Here is a 21,061-nt window from a genome sequence, read left to right on the forward strand (position 1 = left end):
GCTTATGATATGTGACATACTATATACAAAGGTCAGTCCAAAAGTATTGCTATAATATAATATCAAAATGAAGAACTATTATTTCTAAACATGTCCTCACTTGTTTGTTAATTTATTGTACTCTGGTGGTTTGTGTGTTGCTGTGATGCTGGAAGCTATGTCAATGGTAATTCCTACAGCAGCAGATTCACCCAAAGGGAACAGGTTTCAGCTGAGGGTCTAGAGTGATAAAAGACTATGATGAAGGCATACGTTGAGCACTGCAGAGGAATTAGCCATTGGAAGCTTTCTTAATAGTAGTGGAACATTGTCCAACACTGAGACCCTCACGAACAGCTGCAGATTATTGTCAGAAAATGAGTGGGTCAGGTCGGTGGGCACTCAAAGTATGATTGAAGCAGAGCTGCTTTCTCAAGGAAGAGCGGACAATAATAACGTGGATGAAAGAAAGCCTTTGAAACCTTCATTTACTGATGGGGCATGACTCAACAATAAGAAGAAGCACCTGAAAACATTGACTAATAATTGCTACTTGGAATGTATAATGGATGAATCTATGAACACTGAGTTGTTATAGATGAAATGTAACACATAAAGATTGCTATCTTGGGCTTTAGTGAGCTGAAATGGGCTTGTGTTGGCCACTTTGAGTCAGGAAGTCAGATGGTTTACTAGACCAGGAATGACAACTTCAAGAAAAATAATGTCACATTCATTAGCAAGAAGATATTTCAAGGTTTATCTTGAAGTACAGTACTGTCTGTAATAGGATAATATCTATCTGTATCCAAGGAAATCCAGTAAATACAACTATGATTCAAGTTTACACACTGACCACTAAAGCTAGTGCTGCCTATACCAATGTCTTGAGTCCGAACTTGATCAAACATGTAATCAAGATGCATTGATTATTATCAGTGACTGGAATGAGGAACTTGAAAACAAAGAGAAAGGCTCAGGAGTCGGAAAATATGGTCCTGGTGACAGAAACAAAGCTAGACATTCATTACATGGCAGCATACCTCATATTAACAACGCAGATAATGACTGTCCACATGAACTTCACCAGAAGGGATATAAAGAATTGAAATTAGCTACATCTGTAGATGAAACAATAGAGAAACTCACTATCAGCAATTAAATTCCGGCCACGCCTAACTCTGGAACAGACCTGCTCATCTGTCAGTTCAGGGTGAAGTGGAAGGCAATTCAAACAAGTCTGTGAGTACCAAAATACAACATTGCGCATACCTCCCCTGGATTTCAAGGACGTCTCAAGGACAGGTTGGCTGTATTGAACAGTAAATGAAGGAGGACACAAGAAGCTGGGGATGGCATCAAGGATATCGTACCTGAAGAATGCAAAAGGTCATCAAGCAGTTAGGTAATAAATAAAAGATCCAAGTGGATGACAGACGGGACTCTAAAAGTTGTTCTTAATTTTAGAGAAGCCAATGCAAATGGAAAAAATGACGAGGCTAGAGCACTGAATACAACATTTCAAAGGGAACCCTGAGAAAACAAAGTAGTATAATGAAATGTACCAAGACCTAGAGTTCGTAAACCAAAAAGGAGAACACACTCAGTGTATCTGAAACTGAAAGCACTTAAGGAAAAGTCAGGCCTGCAAAGCAATCGTAAAAGACTCAATTAGCAATATATTGAATGATGCAGGAAACACCAAAAGAAGAGGGAAAGAATGTACAGAAACACTGTACTAAAAAGGAGTTGATGTTCAACCATTCCAAGAGGTAGCATATGAGCTACAACCTATGGCGCTGAAGGAAGAAATCCAAACTGCACTAGCCAAGACATTAGCCTGAAACAAGACTCCAGGAATGGATGCACTATCAATTGAAATGTTTCAGCAAGCTGACGAAGCCCTGCAAGTACTCACTATGTATGCCAGGAAATTTCTAAGACTGTTAGCAGGCCAATTAACTGGAAGAGATGCATATTTGTATCCATTCCAAAGAAAGGTGACCCAACAGAATGTGAAAACTATGGTGTGGTGGTTGTGCATATGCATTGGGCTTCGATTCTTATGGTCTGCAGTTCAAAACCACCAGATGCTCCTCAGGAGAAAGACAGGCCTTTCTACTCCCTTAAATAGTTACACTCTTGGAAACCCACCAGGGGATGGATTTGAGTCGCCATCAACTGGATAGCAGTACATTTGTTTTTTTGGTGTTTTTTTATCATTGATATCATGTGCAAAGAAATTTATTTTTGTCTTTTTAAAAATTTAACAATTTCATTTGCATATAATTAACAAATCATACAATTCAATAGTTTATCATCTTAGCAAGTAAAATTTTGCTGAAGATTGTTCAGCAATGGCATCAGTACAAGACAATGAGCTGCCAGAATTGCAGGCCCTCTACTGAGGGATATTGCTGTGGATGTTAGCTGGGTCTTGCCTCCAAGCAGAGAATAGCAGAGAGGTGTTTACTGGTGTTTTATTGATTATGCCCAGCAACTAAACTTAGCAAACTATGGATAACCTTGAGAAGAATAGGAATTCCAGAACACTTCATTGTGCTCATTTGGCACTCACACATGGATCAAGAGGCAGAACAAAGGGACGGTATATGTTTTACAATCAAGAAAGATGCGTGTAGGGATATATCCTTTCACTATACTTATTCAATTTGAATGCTGAGAAAATAAGCAGAGAATCTGGCCTATGAGAAGAAGAATGTGCCATCAGGATTAGAGGCAATCTTATTACTATCTTTTGAAGTGCAGGTGACACAACCTTGCTTGCCGAAAGTGAAGACTTGAAGCACTTACTGATGATCAAGAATGGCAGCCTTCAATATGGATTACAGCTTAATGTAAAGAAAGCCAAAGTCCTCTGAACCGGACCAATAGGTAACATGATGAGAAATGCAGAAAAGGTTGAATTTGTCAAGGATTTTTGTCTTGCTTGGATCCACAATCTATGCTCACTGAAGCAGCCGTCAAGAGATTACATTACACATTGCATAGGGTAAATCTGCTGTAAATGACCTCTTGAAGCAAGAATGTTACTTTAAGGAATAAGGTGTGCCAGACCCAAGCTATGGTATAGTCAATTGTTTCATATGCATATGACATTGGACATTGAATAAAGAAAACCAAGAAGAATCGGTGCATTTGAATTGTGCCGGCAAAGAATATTTAAAGTACTATGGACTGCAAAGATCTGTTTTGGAAGAAGTATAGCCAGATGGTCCTTAGCAGTCTTGGTGAGATTTAGTTTCAAGTAATTTGGACATGTTATCACCAGAGCTCAGTCCCTGGATAAAGACCCCATGCTGGGTAAAGTCGAGGGGCAGGGGAAGGAGAGAGACCTTTGAAAACATGGACTGACACAGTGGATGCAATGGTGGGTTTGATGGTAACGATAATGAGTGTTTTATTATGTTAAACCCAACGTGGCTGTGAGTCAGAACTGACTGGGTGGCACCTGACAACAACACCCAGTCTACACCCTTGAGGGTGCTGCTTCCATTTTGCTTAACCCTTCCTTGAAGACTTCTGCACTCATCCACTTGCACCACAACAAAATGACAGTTTTAATATCCTGAAATCACGTTTCTTTATATATTCTCAGAGCTGTACGTGGTTGAGCTAAGGTGTCTCAATTAAAGTATTTCAAGGCAGCCTAGGATCCCCTCAGCCCAGGATCCCCTTGACAAATGAGAAGAAGGTACATTGTCAGAATGGGGGGGGGGGGCAGACAACTCTTTGATTCTACTCTTGTAGCCTTTTTCTCACCAATATAGTTTAATATGTTTTTATTTTTGAACTACTTCTTAATAAGTCCCCTGAATATTCCGAGACATGAGAAAAAAATTCCCACATAAAAAATTTATCAAGATCACCCATTTGTGAATCCCTAAATACGTGTTACTATAACCCAAGTTGACTTCTCTGTCTTGAATTTCATAGCCTCATAGACCCTCTCTGTGCGATTGTTTTAATTGGATTTTTTCTTTGTTAGGAGACAACTTGTCTAAACCCATGTGGGATCCCGAGACATATTCGATTACATTTCATTTGGATTAAACCTGTGCACGTGTGAACAAGAATCTTAGCAGCAATGCCTTTTTTGTTTACCCTGAAATATGCGACCTATTTATTTGTTAATTGTCTGCGTTCCCTTTCTAGAATGTATGGACTATGAAAATCAATGAGTATGTCTGTGTGTGTGTGCATGTGCGCACTTCTCTTCAGAGATATATTCTCAGCACCAGGAGCACATATGAGGTACTCACAAACTATTTTCTTTTAACTCTTGCTTTGAGCCAGAATTCGTGTTATAAACAATAACAGAAGAACAAGGTAAGTATTTCCTACTGTGAATAATTACGATTTGTACCATTCAAACTGTTATTTTGTTTAGGCATGCTCGGTATGAAATTTGAAACGAGAAGATTTGGTTTCAAGTCTGACTCCTCGTCATTTATTAGAAGTGTACTTTCGTGGTACGTAGTCTTAAAATTGGAATCTTTGCTTACATAAATTGAATCCTAAGGAATCTTCAAGTGCCTGGTAAATTGTCCTGTGTATTTCTAAAACCTTCTTTTCTCTGTCGTCCGGTGTTTGTCTCTTTATTTTCTCTCTTTGTTCCCAGATAGGGTGGATTTTTTGCTCCTGAGCACATCTGGAAACATGTGGACCTTTTGATACTGTGTGAGGGAGCCTGGGAACCTTGTGGAGCGAGAACAGCGTTTCTTCTAAAGACACTACCAAGCACAGCACCGATTTCATCAACAAAGATGTATGTGACACAACGTGTCATTAAGACTGAGTTTGAGAAATCCCCAGACGGTCATTCTTTTAGCACACAATGACACAAGGCAGTCAGTGACAGAGTGTTCTATTGGCCAATGTTTTGTTAATTGGGAGGACCCAGGTTAACTAATTTTTATCAGAATTCCAAAATCCTTTCTCACCTGAGAAGTAGATACTCAGGAAACAACATTAAGTTGCAACAAATGGTCCTTATTAAAACTTAGCTTATTTTGGAAGATATACTTTCTATGATTAAATCTCTGTAATATGTATATATATGTGTGTGTGTGTGTATGTATTCCAATGTATATATTGGAAAAGCTTATATTTACCTTGCTCAAAGGTCTCCTTCCATGCTTCTAAATTCATCTGTGGTATATTTTCACATGATTCAAATTCTTGAGGAAATTTTCCAACTTGAAAGGCATCGGCTGGTACTCTGGTGAGGCCTGTGCTGTCACAGATTATCCGGGATAAAGAATGTTTTTCCAGTTCATGCCTTTGCGCTTCAGTAAATACATGTCTGTTTTCCCACCAAAACCTCCACAGAACAAGAAAGCAGTGTCAGAACACTGATGTAGAAAACTCTTCTACTCATTTTTCACTGAGCACATACTTCAAACATGCCAAGGATTCTCCGCAGAGGCACCAAGGGAAGCCATTCCTGGCACAGGCCCTGCTAAGCGGTAATGTGGAAAGTCAGAGGCAAAGTCTGGACTTCCCACGTCCGTCGTCGTCTGAGGAAGCGAATGGCAAATGAGGAGGCAAGTTACTCCAGTAATTTATGTTCTACGGACTGGCTGAAAACAACAGAATTTTAAGGAAAGGAGTTCTTACAACCCATTGCATCTTTTTGTGCCAAGCTATTTTGCTGCATTGATCTTACTTAGGGGGAAAAGGGTGGTGGCAGTGGAGAGCTGTTTCAAAAATAAAAACAATAACAACAAATTCAGTTATTTTACAAAGTGCTACTGTTTATAAGAAATCTAAAATGTTGTATCGGGGTCATTCTACCTCCTATCTTTTCTTCCCAGTCATACTTACTGTGAGAAATTGCAACATTAGGAAAAATAGTCATTTTTTTTAACCTCAAAATATTGAATCACTGATAAAGCTCCAATTGTTTCTGCCCGAATGCCATAAAATCAGGATATTTCATTTATTCTGTAAAGTTTTCCTTCCTTCACACATGGTTACAAATTGCTCTTAGAGTGTGAAAAGAGCCTAATTATATATTAACACTTGGTCAGATTTTATATTATAAATAATCAGGATGAAAAATTAACAACGTCACTCTAGGAATCTGCTTGCATCTTGTGTTTGCTGCTTAAGTTGTGCTCCCACCAAAGGGAATATCATAAAAGCATAATAATCTACAAGCTGAAGAAATATATCATTGTCTGAAGTGGCACTTCCCACGCTCCATCATATTTTAACCGGCAGGAGTTTGCTAAAGATTCGATTTTGAGTATGCAGCTTCTCCTAGTTATATCTCTTCAGGAGTTCTGAATGATTTGAAATGTTGCATTTCAGAAATTAATGAGAAAAGCAGAGCCTTAGGAAATGCCTAATATACTCTCTTGAAGAAACATGAATATTCTTGAAAAACAATTTGTCTCAGTCACGTAGTCATAGTGACTCCAGAAACAGACCAGGAAGAGAGGGAGGCAGAGGAGAAAAGAGACAAAGAAGGGAAAGTAGGAAAACAGAGAGAGGAGGAAAAAAGGAGGACAAGGAAGAAAATAACTCATGACATAGGGACTCTTTATGAATTCCTATTATTTTCATCTCTATGGTTCCCCAACGACTAACTCATAGTTTTCTACTGTGGCATATGGAGGCTAAAGAGTTGGTAAACAATTGCTTTCTGAACTCCCTCAAGCGGTGCTGTAGTGTGCTGTCAGCTCTCTTCTGATCCACAGCGACTGAGGAATAGAGGAGAACTGTCCCATAAGGTTTCGTAAACTGCAATCAGGAAAAGATTTTCAGGATCCCCTTGTGGGTTCAAACCACTGACCTTTTGTTTTAAAGCCCAGGCTGAACCCATCGTACCAGCAGGATTCTTCTCTCTGCCTATATATGTGGGGGCTTCAAAATGTCCAGGGAGAAAAATCATAATCGTTTTGTTCAATTGTTTTCATCAGCTTTTGAAGTGCCCGTATGCAGGATTTGAAAGTCTTGGTTGATGTTGAAAAGGGAGTAAAAAGGTGTAAGGGCAATAGTGTTGAGTATCTCAGCTTTTTGCTACCTGAAAATGAAATCTTTGCTTAGGGTGGAAAGCTGAAGACTGAGAAGGAAACTCGATAGTTTGTCTGTACAAAACCAAAACAAAACACCCCTCCATGCTTTTAAATATGATCTTCTCAGATTCCATCTTTTGAATGTCAATAGGAGTTTTCTGACAATAAGACATTTCCAGAGAACCTGTAGACATGGAATATACTTTCAGATCATCACGGAATAAAACTGGTTCTCCACATGATGTCAGACTGTGAGATTAGATGATCTAGCAAAATGAATTACAGCTACCATTTTTTCAAGGGTTTAAAAACATGCTGTGTGCTTTGAATGTATTAGCATTTCATAACAATCATCTTTACAGTAGAGGAAGAATTATAGCTCAGAGAAATAACTTGCATGCTGCCTTCCATCTGGGTATAAAAAGTAACTGGTTGTGAATACCTACCAGTCACCTTCCCTCAGAGCCTTCATTTGTCTTCCAATGATGCATGCAAACAGGGGACCAGTCCGAGCCCCTGGGAGGAAGTTTTCAGCTAAGCCACCCAGCCAGACATCAATATTATCTGGATGCTTATATAAGTTCATTATCTTTTCAACAATACTCCTGTTAGCAATGGCAGTGTTCAAGTCGGCTTGTGTCTTTAGTCTGGGCAAGCTGCAGAATTCTCTCCATTCGTTATAACCTACACAAGGCAAAAGGGTTGAAGGTGTTTCCCTCCCCTCCCCACAGTGCTCTGAATATTCATGCAGCATACCTCATTGATTCTGTATCCACTGAAACAATTGTAGCGTTATAGAATCCTGTCCATAATTTCCAGCCACCGAGAAAACCACCTAATGACCCTACACCCTGTAGAGTTCAACACTCCAGGATATTTCAGCAGAGATTTTAGAGATCTTAGTGAAGAGTTTATTCACGAAGGAGTTTGGAGAGAGCAACAATATTAAATCCATGACTCCTAAGTGGCTCCATACAATTACCCAGCCTACACTAAATTCTACACTGCAGAACAGCCGAGACATGGGTCTGACCTTGTATAGGTTTAATTCTCTACCGATGACCCCAGCACATATGCTCTCTCCTTCCCTGGCCCCTCTCTTGTTCTCTCTGCTCCCCATCACACAAACACGAGTGCACACACATGCCCACCAACAGGGAGATGGACATAGAGCACTTTCTTTGACCAATGATCTCTCGTGTTTAGGATCTTCAACCGTCTCCCACTGCTTCCAGGATAACTTCCAAATTTTGATGTCAAAGAAAGCCCTTGGTGTCTGGTCCTTGGCGAGCTCTGCAGCTTCTTATATTGCACCCTCCTTTATGGTCTGTGTCCTCATCACTCCCCCAGATTACTTTGCTCACACACTCTGGCTTTGCCTGAGTGTGTCCAGACTTAATTTCTCCTTTTCTCTAAAAACCTACTCCCTTACTTTTACGTTATCATCCTCAGTCAACTGATCTCAGTTTAGCTATTGTCTCCTCTAGAAACCTTTCTCCTTCCTTCAGGTGAGGTGAGGTGAGTTTTTTAAAGTGCTCACTTAGCACTTGGAGCTGAGGCTAATCAGAACATACGTCAATGTTCTTTACTATTTTCTCTTTGCTCATCCATTCTGGCACCTGGAGTCTTTTTCTGGGATTTATTCCCATTGGGATATACATATATGCACATACACACATATACACACATACATATATGTATATATAACTATATATTAGGTACTCAATTAATTTTAAAATATATATATTTAATTTAAAATATGTATATATTTGGCACTCAACTCATCCATTCTTAGTCTGGAAACGTTGCTGAAACCTGTTCACCATGAGTGACCCTGCTGATTTTTTCAAATATGGGCAATGTACCTTCCTGCTTCGCAGCAAGAGGCAGACACCCCAGTACGACAAACGAACGGATCAGGGTTGGCACTCACACAGTGCTGTCAAGTTCAGGCATAAATAGAAAAGCAGTTATGACTGAACTGGCCCAGCTCGGGAACACTGGGTATGCATGAGACAGGCAATAGACTACGCACCTCGGTGTCATGTGTAGATGGAGAGGTATAGGAAAAACAATCACATATTTTCTAATTAGTCAGGCAAAGGAATGGAAGTGATAAAGAAACACGCTGGGCTCTGGGGAAAAAGCCTGGGGAGAAGAGATTTTACAGTAAGGGACATTTGAAGGAAGGAAATATTAGTAAATGTGTATGCTAAAGCTTTAGAAAACCATTACCTAATGGTGTTGAGTCAAGTTTTTAAAACATGTTGCATCCATGATTTTAATATATGAGGACAAAGCATGCACATGTATTTTACTCATGTGTCACCCACAATCATTGCCAGTTTAGGTGAGTTAGCACAGTCCTGGGGCTGTATGTCATATGTGTATGTTACTAGGAACTGCACCTTGAGACCCTGCTCTGCCTCCGTTTAATATCTGCAGTTGATATTATGACTTTAAAGTCATATTAGAAGCAACTTCTGTTTTCTCTTTCTGGATGGACTATTCCCAGGTCTCTCATCAAACCTTGGGTTCAGCTACTTAGACAGATGACTAACTACCTCGCTCTTAGAGTTTCCCCGACCTTTTCTCACATAACTTCCATCCTCAAACTAAACTCACTTCCCTTCAGTCGATGCTGACTCATGCCAACCCTGCACAGGCTTTTAAGACTAGACATTTCCACAGGAGTCGATGACCTCATCTTCTCTCCATGGAGGAGTTGGTGGGATTGAACCACTGACTTGGAGGCAAGTGGCACCCCCAGAGCTGGCTCCTTCGGTCCAGTGAACAGTTCGTCTTTAACATGCTGTCGATGGCATACTATATTTTAGGCCAGACCATCAAACACACCCTCCACCTTTCTCATGAAACTTGAGGATTGTTAGTCAGTGTATTGTTGGCAAGCTAAAGAATGCATTTCTTTTCAAATTAACCCAAATCTACAATATTGAGTCAACCATAGTTTTAAAATTAAAGAGGAAACTTTTTTTTCATAGTAACGTAGACTATCTCCAATCTGTTTTAAGTAGTAAAAAATATTTTCAGTACCTATGGGAGATTGGCGCTTTAAGTTATGCCTAGAGAAAAATAAACGAGGAAGGCTTGCTCCTTTTTCATTGCTCTACGAAGAAACGCATTTATGTCTTTCAGGCAGAAAATGTGGAGCGCTTAGGAAGACAGGAAAGAGGCAGAAGGCAGTTGGTGCCAGAGTCAGGGGACCACCACTCTCAGACTGTGAAAGCTTCATTCTGAGATACTCCTGTTTATGTGAGACAGATGGAGGTGCGGGAAGAAAGAGTGTGGAAAAAAGCCTTTGGCGACCATGCAAGTTGGCTAGTTTCTTAAGTCCTTCCAAGTAAAACAAACCAACCAAAACTGATTTCAGGGCATAGTGGGGTCATCATCACGTGGTTATAATGAGCATTCCACTGTGATGCTTATTATCTACTTTCGCCTCTGATCTAGGTAACCTTTATTTAGGGTCCATTATATCTGTGGGAAGGAGCCCTGGTGGCACAGCAGTTAAGTGCTCAGCTGTTAACCAAATGGTTGGCTGTTCAAACCCACCCAACAGCCCTACGGAAGACGAGCTCGCAGTGCGCTCCTGGAAAGTTAACAGGCTCGAACACCCTGTGGGGCAGTTCCACTCTGTCCCGTGAGGTCACCTTGAGTTGGAAATGGAATCAATGGAAACTGGCAACAAGAAAGGCATAGCTTTTATTTCCCATCTAAAATTGTCTACTTGCCAACAATGAAAATTGTGGAAATTACTAAATTCTAATCAGTTAAAAAAAGAACCACCACACAATCTCCAAGAGTTGTGAGAGAAATAAGGCGAGTAGAGTAGTGTTTGGCATAATGCAACACTTAATCAAGATATATTGCTTTTATAGGGGCCCTGGTGCCCTGTCAGCCTGGGGACTGCTGACCAAGAGGTTCGGAGCTCACACTCACACAGCCACTCCTCAGGAGACAGAAGAGGCTATCTGCCTCCATGAAGATTTATAGCCTCAGAACTTCTCTTCAGAGATTTTGTGATGCAGAATCTATTCGATTGCAGTGGGTTAGGTTTGGTTTTGGGATATTATTTTTACCATTATTGTTATTGTTTTAATATATTGTTAACACATGTGAACATTTTAATATATTGTTAACACATGGCACCAGGAGCATTCTTGCATATGTTGTCTCTAACAATTAAAACCACTTTATGAAATAGACATTTTTGCCACTGTTTTTTTTGTTTTGTTTTTAGCGAATGTAGAAATTCAGAGGGATTAAGAGACCGGTTCTAACTTGGACTTCAGTCCAAGTCTTTGGACACAAGCCACATTCACATATCCCTCATGTTTACATGGAGCAAGACAAACAATAACTAAATGAAAAGCATGTGCTTGTATGCATGAACCATCATTCTGTCTGGTGATAGGAGTGGTGGCAAGAATGTCAGCAAATCCCACAGAGTAAAAGAATAGGAAAGGCTGGAGTGAAGAGTGAGGTGATGTTACTCTCAGCTGTCAGTTTATTCGCGCGAGGCTGATGTACAGGCTTGAAGAAAGCGTGGGAGTGGGATAGATCAGCACAGGCATTGAGAACATATCAAGAAGAGGGAATGGAAGGTTCGCTGGACTTGAGACAAAACAGCAGGTGTGTCCAGAGCACCAGCCGAGGTGGGGGAAGATGAGAAGTCTCTTTCAGGAAGATCCTTCTGTTTCCGTCCGATTTATATGATTGTCATTGATGTTAGTTGCTATTGAGTGGACTCCAACTCAAGACCACTATATTGTAACAGATTGAAATATTGCCAGGTTCTATACAACATTTGTATGTAATCTCCAAAATTTACAGCCTGTGCACTGGCTGTTTCTAGTCCTTGAAGTCACTGCTGGCTAGGCAGGAATGGAGGCATAACGGGCATAAAACATCCTCTCTTAAAGGTTCCCATGTGAAGAAAAATTGACCTGTATATTAACCTAACTTGCTTCACAGATGCAAGAAGACGGACATGTATTTGTTCATTTAATAAATAAATGAATGATTGAATTAAGTGGGACATTGAATGTAGAAGTTATTAGAGAATGTTCAGCGTGCAGAAGGTATTGAAATCAAAGACTTTCGGGTAGACCTTGGAGAATGCTTTGCAAAGAAAAATTTTCCATCTCAGGGGTCAGGGAAACACTCAATAGAATGTGATCTGCTCCCACTGGAGTGTCTACAGAATCCATGAACATACATTTGTATAGGACTTCTAAAGGGGCTTTGGTGACTGCTAATGACTATGTTGGAGGTTCTAAGACACCTGACTCTCTATGGGAGAAGTGTGCAATTTTCTACTCCCTTTAAGGAAATGTATCAAGAACCCTACATAGGGTTGCTATGCATGGGAATTGACTCCGTGGAAGTAGATTCAGTTTGCTTTGGTTTCTAAGCATAAGTCAGCAGTAAGAAACATAGATAGAGCGATTTATGAAATTGGAGAGTTTACAAAGCACACTGGGAGTCCAGATCTGGGCACAGGAAATTCGGTATCATGTATGAAGGTTTGGGGCAAGTGCTATTAGAGCTGGGCAGAGGACAGGCTACAGAGGTCAGAGGGCGAAGGCTCCAGGGAGTTGGGAAAGCCAGGGAAGTTCTCAGTAAAGGAGGTGACGTGGACAGCTGAGACCGAGTGACAGCCGGAAATGCCATGGAATAGATGACAACGGAGGAAGGCATGAGTGGGGAGAGGAAAGCATGGTGCGGTGCGGTGTCTGCCTGGCCTGAGATGAGGAATCAAAGTGCCTCTGGGGGGGCCGGGAAATCGGATGGTTATGCAGCAGCAGTGGCTGTGGCAGCAGCATCTCTCCAGGCCCCAGGGGCATGCTGGCAGGGACTAAAAGGAAAAGAGGGTGGGCAATCTAGCCAACAGCAGCCGGGAAAATTGGCTCAGAGGTGCCATTATGTCCTAGCAAACCCTCCCTCACTCTTCTCCCCCATGCTACTTCTAAGTGCCTTTGCTCATGCACGTACTGTGAAGCTCAGGGTCTGCTAGGTGCCATTTCCATTGTCTGAGAAGCACTAGAAGTTTCCTCTTTCGCTTAGTGAACTCAAGTTCCTTAAAAGCCCATTTCTTAAAGTTGGTAATAGATGTGCAGACACATTTCATTTTAACTCAGTCTCTCAAAGAACAGGTTGCTAATACGCCACATTACACAGCAAATGTGTGAGGGTGAGCCTTCCAAAGGAACCCCAGAAGCAACAGCAGACCTGGCAGACCGTGGTCTCGGCCCCTCTGCAGATTTAATGAGGCCAGATCCAAGGTGCCTGAGTCCGACAGCACGAAGAGCTTCTCTGTCAGCTCCTCGTTCATCAGCTGGCCCTGCGCCTGCGCCTTGGCTGCTCTTGCCAGCAGGCCCCTGACCAGTGGGTCCACACCACCTGGAAAACAGTCGCAGAAAGGTCAGAGATTTCTTTGATCTGTTATAGAGAAATGGAATAATAGCTCAGATCACAACCTACGCTTATTCCTCAAAACATCATTTAGGAATTCATTTTAGATAAGGCCGAGGTTTTCAGTGCTCTCTTAGAATACTGTCTTTGTTAGTGGAGAAGCAACCATGTGAAACCCAGGAAGTGCTATAGGACCAGGGCATCTAGGACTGAGGGATGGTGTCCACTCCGTGGTGTAGGGCTTTAGTTTTATTTTTCAGCAGGAGAGAGATTACAACGAAAGGAAGTCGTTGCCAAATTCTAATGTACAGAAAATGAAAAGGAAGAACTGATTTGCCGAAAGGCCTACTTAGAGGGTGCCTAGCGATCTTCTTTTACTCCCATCGCTGGCATTCTTCCATGCACAAAACACTGATCAGTTTTATATTGGGTCCCCTGTGGCCACAAGCAATCTGAAGTTGTCATGACATATGAGGAGTCTTTCAGTGGGCCACTAGGCTGCAGGGTACCCACCTCTGCAGGATGATGTTCCAACTGCCACCGAGTCAACTGACTCAGAGTGACCCCCGACAGGGCAGAGCACAACTGCTGCCTAGGGTTGGAGACGGTCAATATTTTTATAGGAGCAACCAGCCACCCCTTGACCCCTACTGTATCCTTTCTGAAATAGTCAACCTTTGAGATAACTAGAAACTTCCAGGTGGGCCTAAAGTAAGTGCATTGGTCAAGAGAAAGGGACTATGAAGGGAAGAATTAAAAGGTAATTTACCATAAGCCTAACCAGAGAGTTAACTTTTTTTTTTTTTTTGAAGAATTCATTTCCAAAGGTAACATTATAAAGCCATAGGGAAGCCCATCGTTAATGTGCTCAACTGCTCGACTTCTTCCAGAAGAACCTTGGAAGAACGGCTCGGAGCTCAGTATCTGAGAAACCAGTCGTTCTCAACCCTCCGAGACACCCTGGCCTCAGCAGCCGAAGAGCTGGGCGCACGGCAGGAGCCTGCGCAGTGCTTCCCTCGGTGGACACAGGGCCGCTGTGAATATGAACCGAGTAACAACTGCACAGAGCGCAGTTCTGGGACACGCATGGGGTCACCTTCAGTTTGAACTCATTTGAAGGCACCTTTTTTAGGTTTTTTCCCCAAGAGTGATAAGTTACTGAATGGAGCCCTTGTGGCATAGTGTTGGGCTGCTAACCACATGGTTAGCAGTTCAAAACCACCAGATTCTCTGTCTAAGAAAGATGCAGCTTGCTATTTCTACCCCTCTAAAGAGTGCCAGTCTCATAAACTCACAGGGGCAGTTCTGCCCTGTCCTGTAGGGTTGTTGTGGGTTTGAGTTGACTTTAACGCAGTTAAGTTTTATTTTTCAGGATATGGTCTTGAAAGAAAAATGAAATGTTTAGTGATAAAAGTATATTATAGATTGTAAGATAGCAAACGAAAATGTCTACTTTAGTAGTTCTTAAATCATGGATAGAGATTTCAACTGCACCTGAATCCATTTGTTTTGTGAATCTTGAAAAATTTCAGAAAGTTGAGAGAAAGTATTTTCTTTTTCTTTTTTTTTTAGAATTGCAGTTTATTTTATTATTTTTTAAAATCATTTTATTGGGGCCCATACAATTCTTTTTTTTTAATCATTTTATTAGGGGCTCATACAACTCATCACAACCCATACATACATCAATTGTGTAAAGCACATTTGTGCATACATTGCCCTCATCATTCTCAAAACATTTGCTCTCCACCTAAGCCCCTGGCATCAGCTCCTCATTTTCCCCTCCCTCTCCACTCCCCGCTCCCTCATGAATCCTTGATAATTTACAAATTATTATTTTGTCATATCTTGCCCTGTCCGACGTCTCCCTTCACCCACTTTTCTGTTGTCCGTCCCCCAGGGAGGAGGTCACATGTAGATCCTTGCAATCGGTGCCCTCTTTCCAACCCACCCTCCCTCTACCCTCCCAGTATCGCCACTCACACCACTGGTCTTGAAGGGATCATCTGCCCTGGATTCCCTGTATTTCCAGTTCCTATCTGTACCAGTGTATATCCTCTGGTCTAGCCAGACTTGCAAGGTAGAATTGGGATCATGGGTTGCGGGGAGGGGAAGCATTTAGGAACTAGAGGAAAGTTGTATTTTTCATTGTTGCTACATCGCACCCTGACTGACTCATCTCCTCCCCAGACCCCTCTGCAAGGGGATCTCCAGTGGCCTACAGATGGGCTTTGGGTTTCCACTCCGCACTCCCCCCATCATTCACTATGGTAAGATTTTTTGTTCTGATGATGCCTTATACCTGATCCCTTTGACACCTCGTGATCGCACAGGCTGGTGTGCTACTTCCATGTGCGCTTTGTTGCTCCTGAGCTAGATGGCTGCTTGTTTACCTTCAAGCCTTTAAGACCCCAGATGCTATACGTTTTGATAGCTGGACACGATCAGCTTTCTTCGCCACATTAGGTAGATTATCCATGCTTACGGAGAAAATGCTTTCGAAATGCATTTTCGATGAAGACGTCAGTCTTTTAAATAGCTTGAGAAAAATCATTTTCTCCGTAAACATGGATAATCTACCTAATAATCAACCAAAATACCTGTCCCGCGCCTTGTGTGACCAGTCATCATATCTGAGAGACACACAGAAAGAGCGTATCATGAAGCCCAAGGTCAAAGAAAGAAACGCACCTTCCAGGATAAGTCTCCGTGGACTAAAGAAGACCTCGTGCAAACGTAAGCTGGGGAGCGCTGGGTGTTCCTGGAAGTGCTCGTCAAGCCGCCTCACGAGAGGGTGAACTGTGGCATGCCCGAAGCGGAACGCAGCCGTGGAGAAGACATTGGACACCGTTGGGTTCACCGTGGCATCATAGCCTTCATAGAATCCCACATATTGCTGGAAGGCCTCCGGGCCCAGGATTTTGGGAATGTAATCTCTCATGGTAATGATCTATGGGGAGGAAAAAGGGGGGGCAGGGGTTTTAACGGGGGCTGATCTTCAGCAAAGCTCGGGTTATTAGAAGGGTTTAAAATGAGAGCAAATGGGAAGAAGAAATTCTTCTTGAGCAAGCCTGGGGAGATTAGACTTTATATTCTGAGCATGTACTCACAGGAGTGGGTGCATTAAGTGCAGGGAACAGGCAAACCGATATCCATAATTCCAAATAAAGTCTTCAGGGTGTTTAGTATTTATAGGATTAAATGAAGGATGCTAGAGGACAAGCCATGTGAAATTTGGCTGACAGAAAGGACATAAAGATTCCAAGAGGGCTGCTGCCTGCTTTTGTAGTTTTGAACAACAAAGTCCTTTTTCTATCTGACACTATGTTTCCCCTACACCCTGCTTCAGCTCTGAGGGATATATTCACACCTTAGTTGAAGCATATAAATCCAAAATCCAATCACTTCAAGTTCATGGTATAAAGCACTCCGGCCTCAGACCAATATAAATTCTAATCCTATCCCTGCTCCTTCTGAGCTGTGTGAATCTGGCAAACTTATTCAACATTCCTGAATCTTGGCTTTTTTCTTTTTAATGTGGAAACACGTCTTTCATAGAGTTTTTATGAGTTACATAAAGATGTATCTCTGAACCCTTCTTCCCCTAATTTTAAAGGACAAGATACAGAAAATAAAGATTATGTAAGATTTCATGAGTCACACTTAAGAAGAGATTGAATCTCATGGATAGATATATGATGTTTCCTTTTGTCCCGATCCACTACCTGTTGACCTTTACAAGAAAGGCACTGGAACTAGAGGAGGGAAGAATGGGTGAAACCACCCGTTTCCATAAGGAGCTCTGGCGGTGGCTGTACAATGCCCCTGGATATGATTGAAAGATTAAACTCTTGAATTGTGTAATATGTAAATTATGGGCCAATCATGTGTTACGAAAAAGAATTAAAAAATAAAAAAGAAGCTGAATTTCTGTTATAATACTTTACCCAAACCAAGCAACAAACTAAAACATACCTCCCAAAATAAAACAAAACAAAAACGTACCAAAATACTGCTAACTCGTAGTGATATTAAAAAGCCCAAACCCACTGCTATTGAGTCCATTGTGACCCACAGTCACCCTCTAGAGAGTTTTTGAGGCTGCAAAATTTTGTGGGAGCAGAGAGCCTCAATGTTCTACCTCAGAGAGTCTGCTGTATTTGAAACACTGACCTGGTGGTCTGCCGTCCAACATTTATCTGACTGTGCCTCCACCAAACCAAACCCAAACAAGACTCGGCCATCCAGCTGACTGTGACCCAAAGAGGCATGGTAGGACAGAATAGAACTGTCCCTGTGGTTGTCAGAGACTCTAAATTTGTACGGAGCAGAAAGCATTTGCTGTACACTGGTTCACGTTACTGCTGTCTTGCTCTGCCCTACAGCAGTGCCTTCCATTGTCTAGCCTGGGAGAGCAGAGGCAGTGCCGGTTCATTCCTGGATGGCACATAATTGGAAAGGCAGGGAAGCAATTTTCTAATTTAACTGGGTCTCAGTTAACATAGTTTTCATTTATTGCTTTTGAAAAAATGTTTTTCTAGGTCTTGTGCTATAAAACACAAGTTCTTTTTGTACATAAGTAATTTATTTTTGTTGCTGCTGTTGAGACTTTCTGAGCAGGGCCCAGCCCAATCCAACAATTTCTCCCCGTGCAGTTCCATGGGTGACATTGAGGACCTTCCTTGACCTTGTGAACCATTCCCACCCTCCTTTTTACAGTTGTTCCTTCCCTGTTAACGTCAACTCACTGCCCCCTAAATTGCCTACCTAATCTCTTGAGTTGCTGTTGTCAATTGGATCCCCCAGAGATGGATGTTTACAGGGCATACCGGCTTAAGGCAGACACCCTTTATTACTTAAGTTAGCATCGTTTCCTTGACCTGCTATAAAATCCTCAAGTAGAACTCCTTAGAAAGCCTTTCGTTCCCCACAGGGGGGTTCAGAAAGTCCATTTGCAAGGTTAACTGCCAGAGCTGTATTCCCAGGGCAGACATGGGCTGGTCGTGGTCCGTATGGTAGCACCTCATAGGGAATAGGTGCAAAACTCTTTACACTGTTTTCAGTGAGTCAGCACGGAGCAGTAAAATGTGCCCGAACCCAGTCTAGTAGAGAGCTACTCCTGGCTCTTCCATTTACTAGCTGAGACTTAGTTTTCTTCCCAGTAAAGTAATAACACAACACCTGCTTCTGAGTGTTTCTGTAAGGGATAAAAAATCAGAGAATACTGAACGCTGATGTGTTGTCTCAATGATAAATTGTCACACAATCATAGGATACTCTCATTACTATTTGGCACTTGGGTTCCGGAAGAATTATGCACGAGGACTCTGTTTTTATATTGAGCAATGTTTCAGCAGTAAAAAATCAGCATCAATTTGTTTTCGTTGTTATGGAGATTAGTTTGATCAATAACCTGCATCAAAATGAAGTTCAAGTGATAAAAATGACTCTTAGAAATAAATGAACTAAAATCACCTATTTTTTTGTAGTCACTTTTTAAAAGTAAATTATGATTCTTCCAAAAGTTTATTTTAAAAGCAACATTATTTGCATATCTGCAATATATTCCTTCAGGATGATAAAATCTGTTTACTAAACATATAATTTGATACTTCATACACATTCACCTTCAAGACCTGTACACACACTAAATGAAAAAGGCCTAGCCATGCTTCCCAAAATATGTTTCAATCTCCGTGCTGGTTCATTGATCAGTGAGAAGTTGCCGAGTTATAAATCAGTATTAGAGCGGAGTTATGGCTGTATAATGCAGACAGCCTCTCAGGCTCAGATGCGATTTATAAGAGGAGACCTTCTGGACCACAAATATGCCAAAGTGGCTTCTCCTGATGAGACAATAAGGTTAATGTGGCTTTTCACATTCAGAGCATGTACAGCAACTTCTGTTTCTTTAATATGCTTCTTTGATTTCTTCTGATTACAATAGAAGGAAATGGCCCCTCTCATTTCAGCCTATGGCGACAAGAGAACTTTAAATTAAGTGTAGACTACTTTAGTCACCACTCTTTGCTTTGTCCCTTACCTAAAGCTTAACTTGTGCTTCCAGAGGATGGCAACAAACAAAGGGGGACAAAGGAAATCCTGAAAGCACTTGCTGTTAAAGGTTGACACTCTGTCCTCTAATCCCCAATGCCAGCGACTGACACACAGCAAACTCGTGCTGTTTTTAGCTGATGACATTTCGTGTGTCCATTGCATCCTCAGAGCTCTGAAAAGTATGTTTCCCCTCTTTTACACTTTCCCCACAATCAGATTCAAATGTCACGTGTAAGTTCTTATGCTCAACTATGACAAACTCTCCCATGGCTTATTGCCAAAGCAGGAGCAATAACATCATTTGTTCCAGCCAATGGAGCTTTAAGAAGATTTGAATGATCCACATGGTTCTTCTGAATTTTCATGGAATTTCTTTTGAAAATCTCTGTGGTATCTGTGAACTTCAGCCCCCGTGAAGATCATGACTGCTGTGGACTGTTGTCTCTCTCTCTCTCTCTCTCTCTCTCTCAGTGCCACTGAGACCGTAACTGTTTATGGGAGTAGAGATTTACGGGAGTAGAAAGCCTTATAGTTCTCCCTCCTAGTGGCTGGTGGTTTTGAATTTCGGACCTTGCAGACCACAGCCCAAGACATAAGCATTATGCCAACAGAGCTCCTCCTGTTGAGGGTAGGATAGAAATAATAAAATGAAAACTGGAAAGTTTTCTATCAACTCATTGCTCCTATGGGCCTCCTGCCTCCATGTCCTAGGGATGGGCTTAGAGGACAGCTCCTTCTTTTACTTTGATACTCTTCAGGCTCCCTTCAGTCGTTTGTAGGAATCTCATCTCCTTGGTTAGTTAACTACGGTCCAAGGAGGCTAATTTGTTTGTTCAGAATTCCACATTGGTGAGTGGTAGACCCCAAACTAGCACCCAGGTCCAACTCTTCTAAATCCCTACCTTTTCCCACAAGTACAAAACCTGGATGTAATAAAACCTGAAGATGAACAAATTCAATATCTCTGAATGGGAACTTCAAATACATTCCTCATCTAAAGCCTGCTATCTACAGGTTTAATACTTCCTTGCTACTCAATGTGCCCTTATCAGGAAGCTAGATAGATGAAATTTCTGGGATACTCCCAAACCAGGGATGAGCCCTGTTGACCTCATACCTATTGGTAATAAGAACTCAGCTTGACCTTTCCATTTTCAAGCTCAAATATCTTCTTCCTCGAGAAATGAGTGTGATCTAAATCAAACTTTTCTTAACTTCTTTCTTACATTGGTTAGAGTGCAAGGAAGGCTGCTCTTTCCAGGGAAGGTGATATTGAAATGAGTTTTGGAATACCAGGGATGGAGATGTTGGGTCCAGGGAACGAAACAGCGTCTGTGCAGTTGACTCAGGAAATAGAATCGTACTCAGTTGGGGTTTACATTACTTGGGATTGGAAGGCAGATAAGATGATTGAAAGGAAGGTAGACCAGTTAATCAAATACTTCGTATGCTTTGTTGAGGAGTTGAAATGCACCCACTAAGAACACCTGTGATTTCTGAAAGCACTGACAGTATCGCCAGGGAAGGCCCTAACATGCAGAATCTGG

The 21,061-nt window shown here is 41.7% G+C and overlaps 1 protein-coding gene across 1 annotated transcript in view; it reads right to left on the minus strand.

The window, feature by feature from the left end:
- TPO (thyroid peroxidase) overlaps positions 1-21,061 on the minus strand; it is a 183,442-nt gene that overhangs the window by 51,010 nt on the left and 111,371 nt on the right. Inside the window, exons 8-11 of the mRNA XM_004709831.1 lie at positions 16,149-16,407; positions 13,275-13,445; positions 7,469-7,706; positions 5,115-5,323 (exon numbers count right to left, since the gene is read on the minus strand). Of these exons, the coding sequence (XP_004709888.1) occupies positions 5,115-5,323; positions 7,469-7,706; positions 13,275-13,445; positions 16,149-16,407 (877 nt within the window). The remainder of the gene's footprint in view (positions 1-5,114; positions 5,324-7,468; positions 7,707-13,274; positions 13,446-16,148; positions 16,408-21,061) is intronic.

Source organism: Echinops telfairi, unplaced genomic scaffold (assembly GCF_000313985.2).
Source record: "Echinops telfairi isolate 266 unplaced genomic scaffold, ASM31398v2 ScPeMD7_3509;HRSCAF=4178, whole genome shotgun sequence".
Lineage (NCBI taxonomy): Eukaryota > Metazoa > Chordata > Mammalia > Afrosoricida > Tenrecidae > Echinops > Echinops telfairi.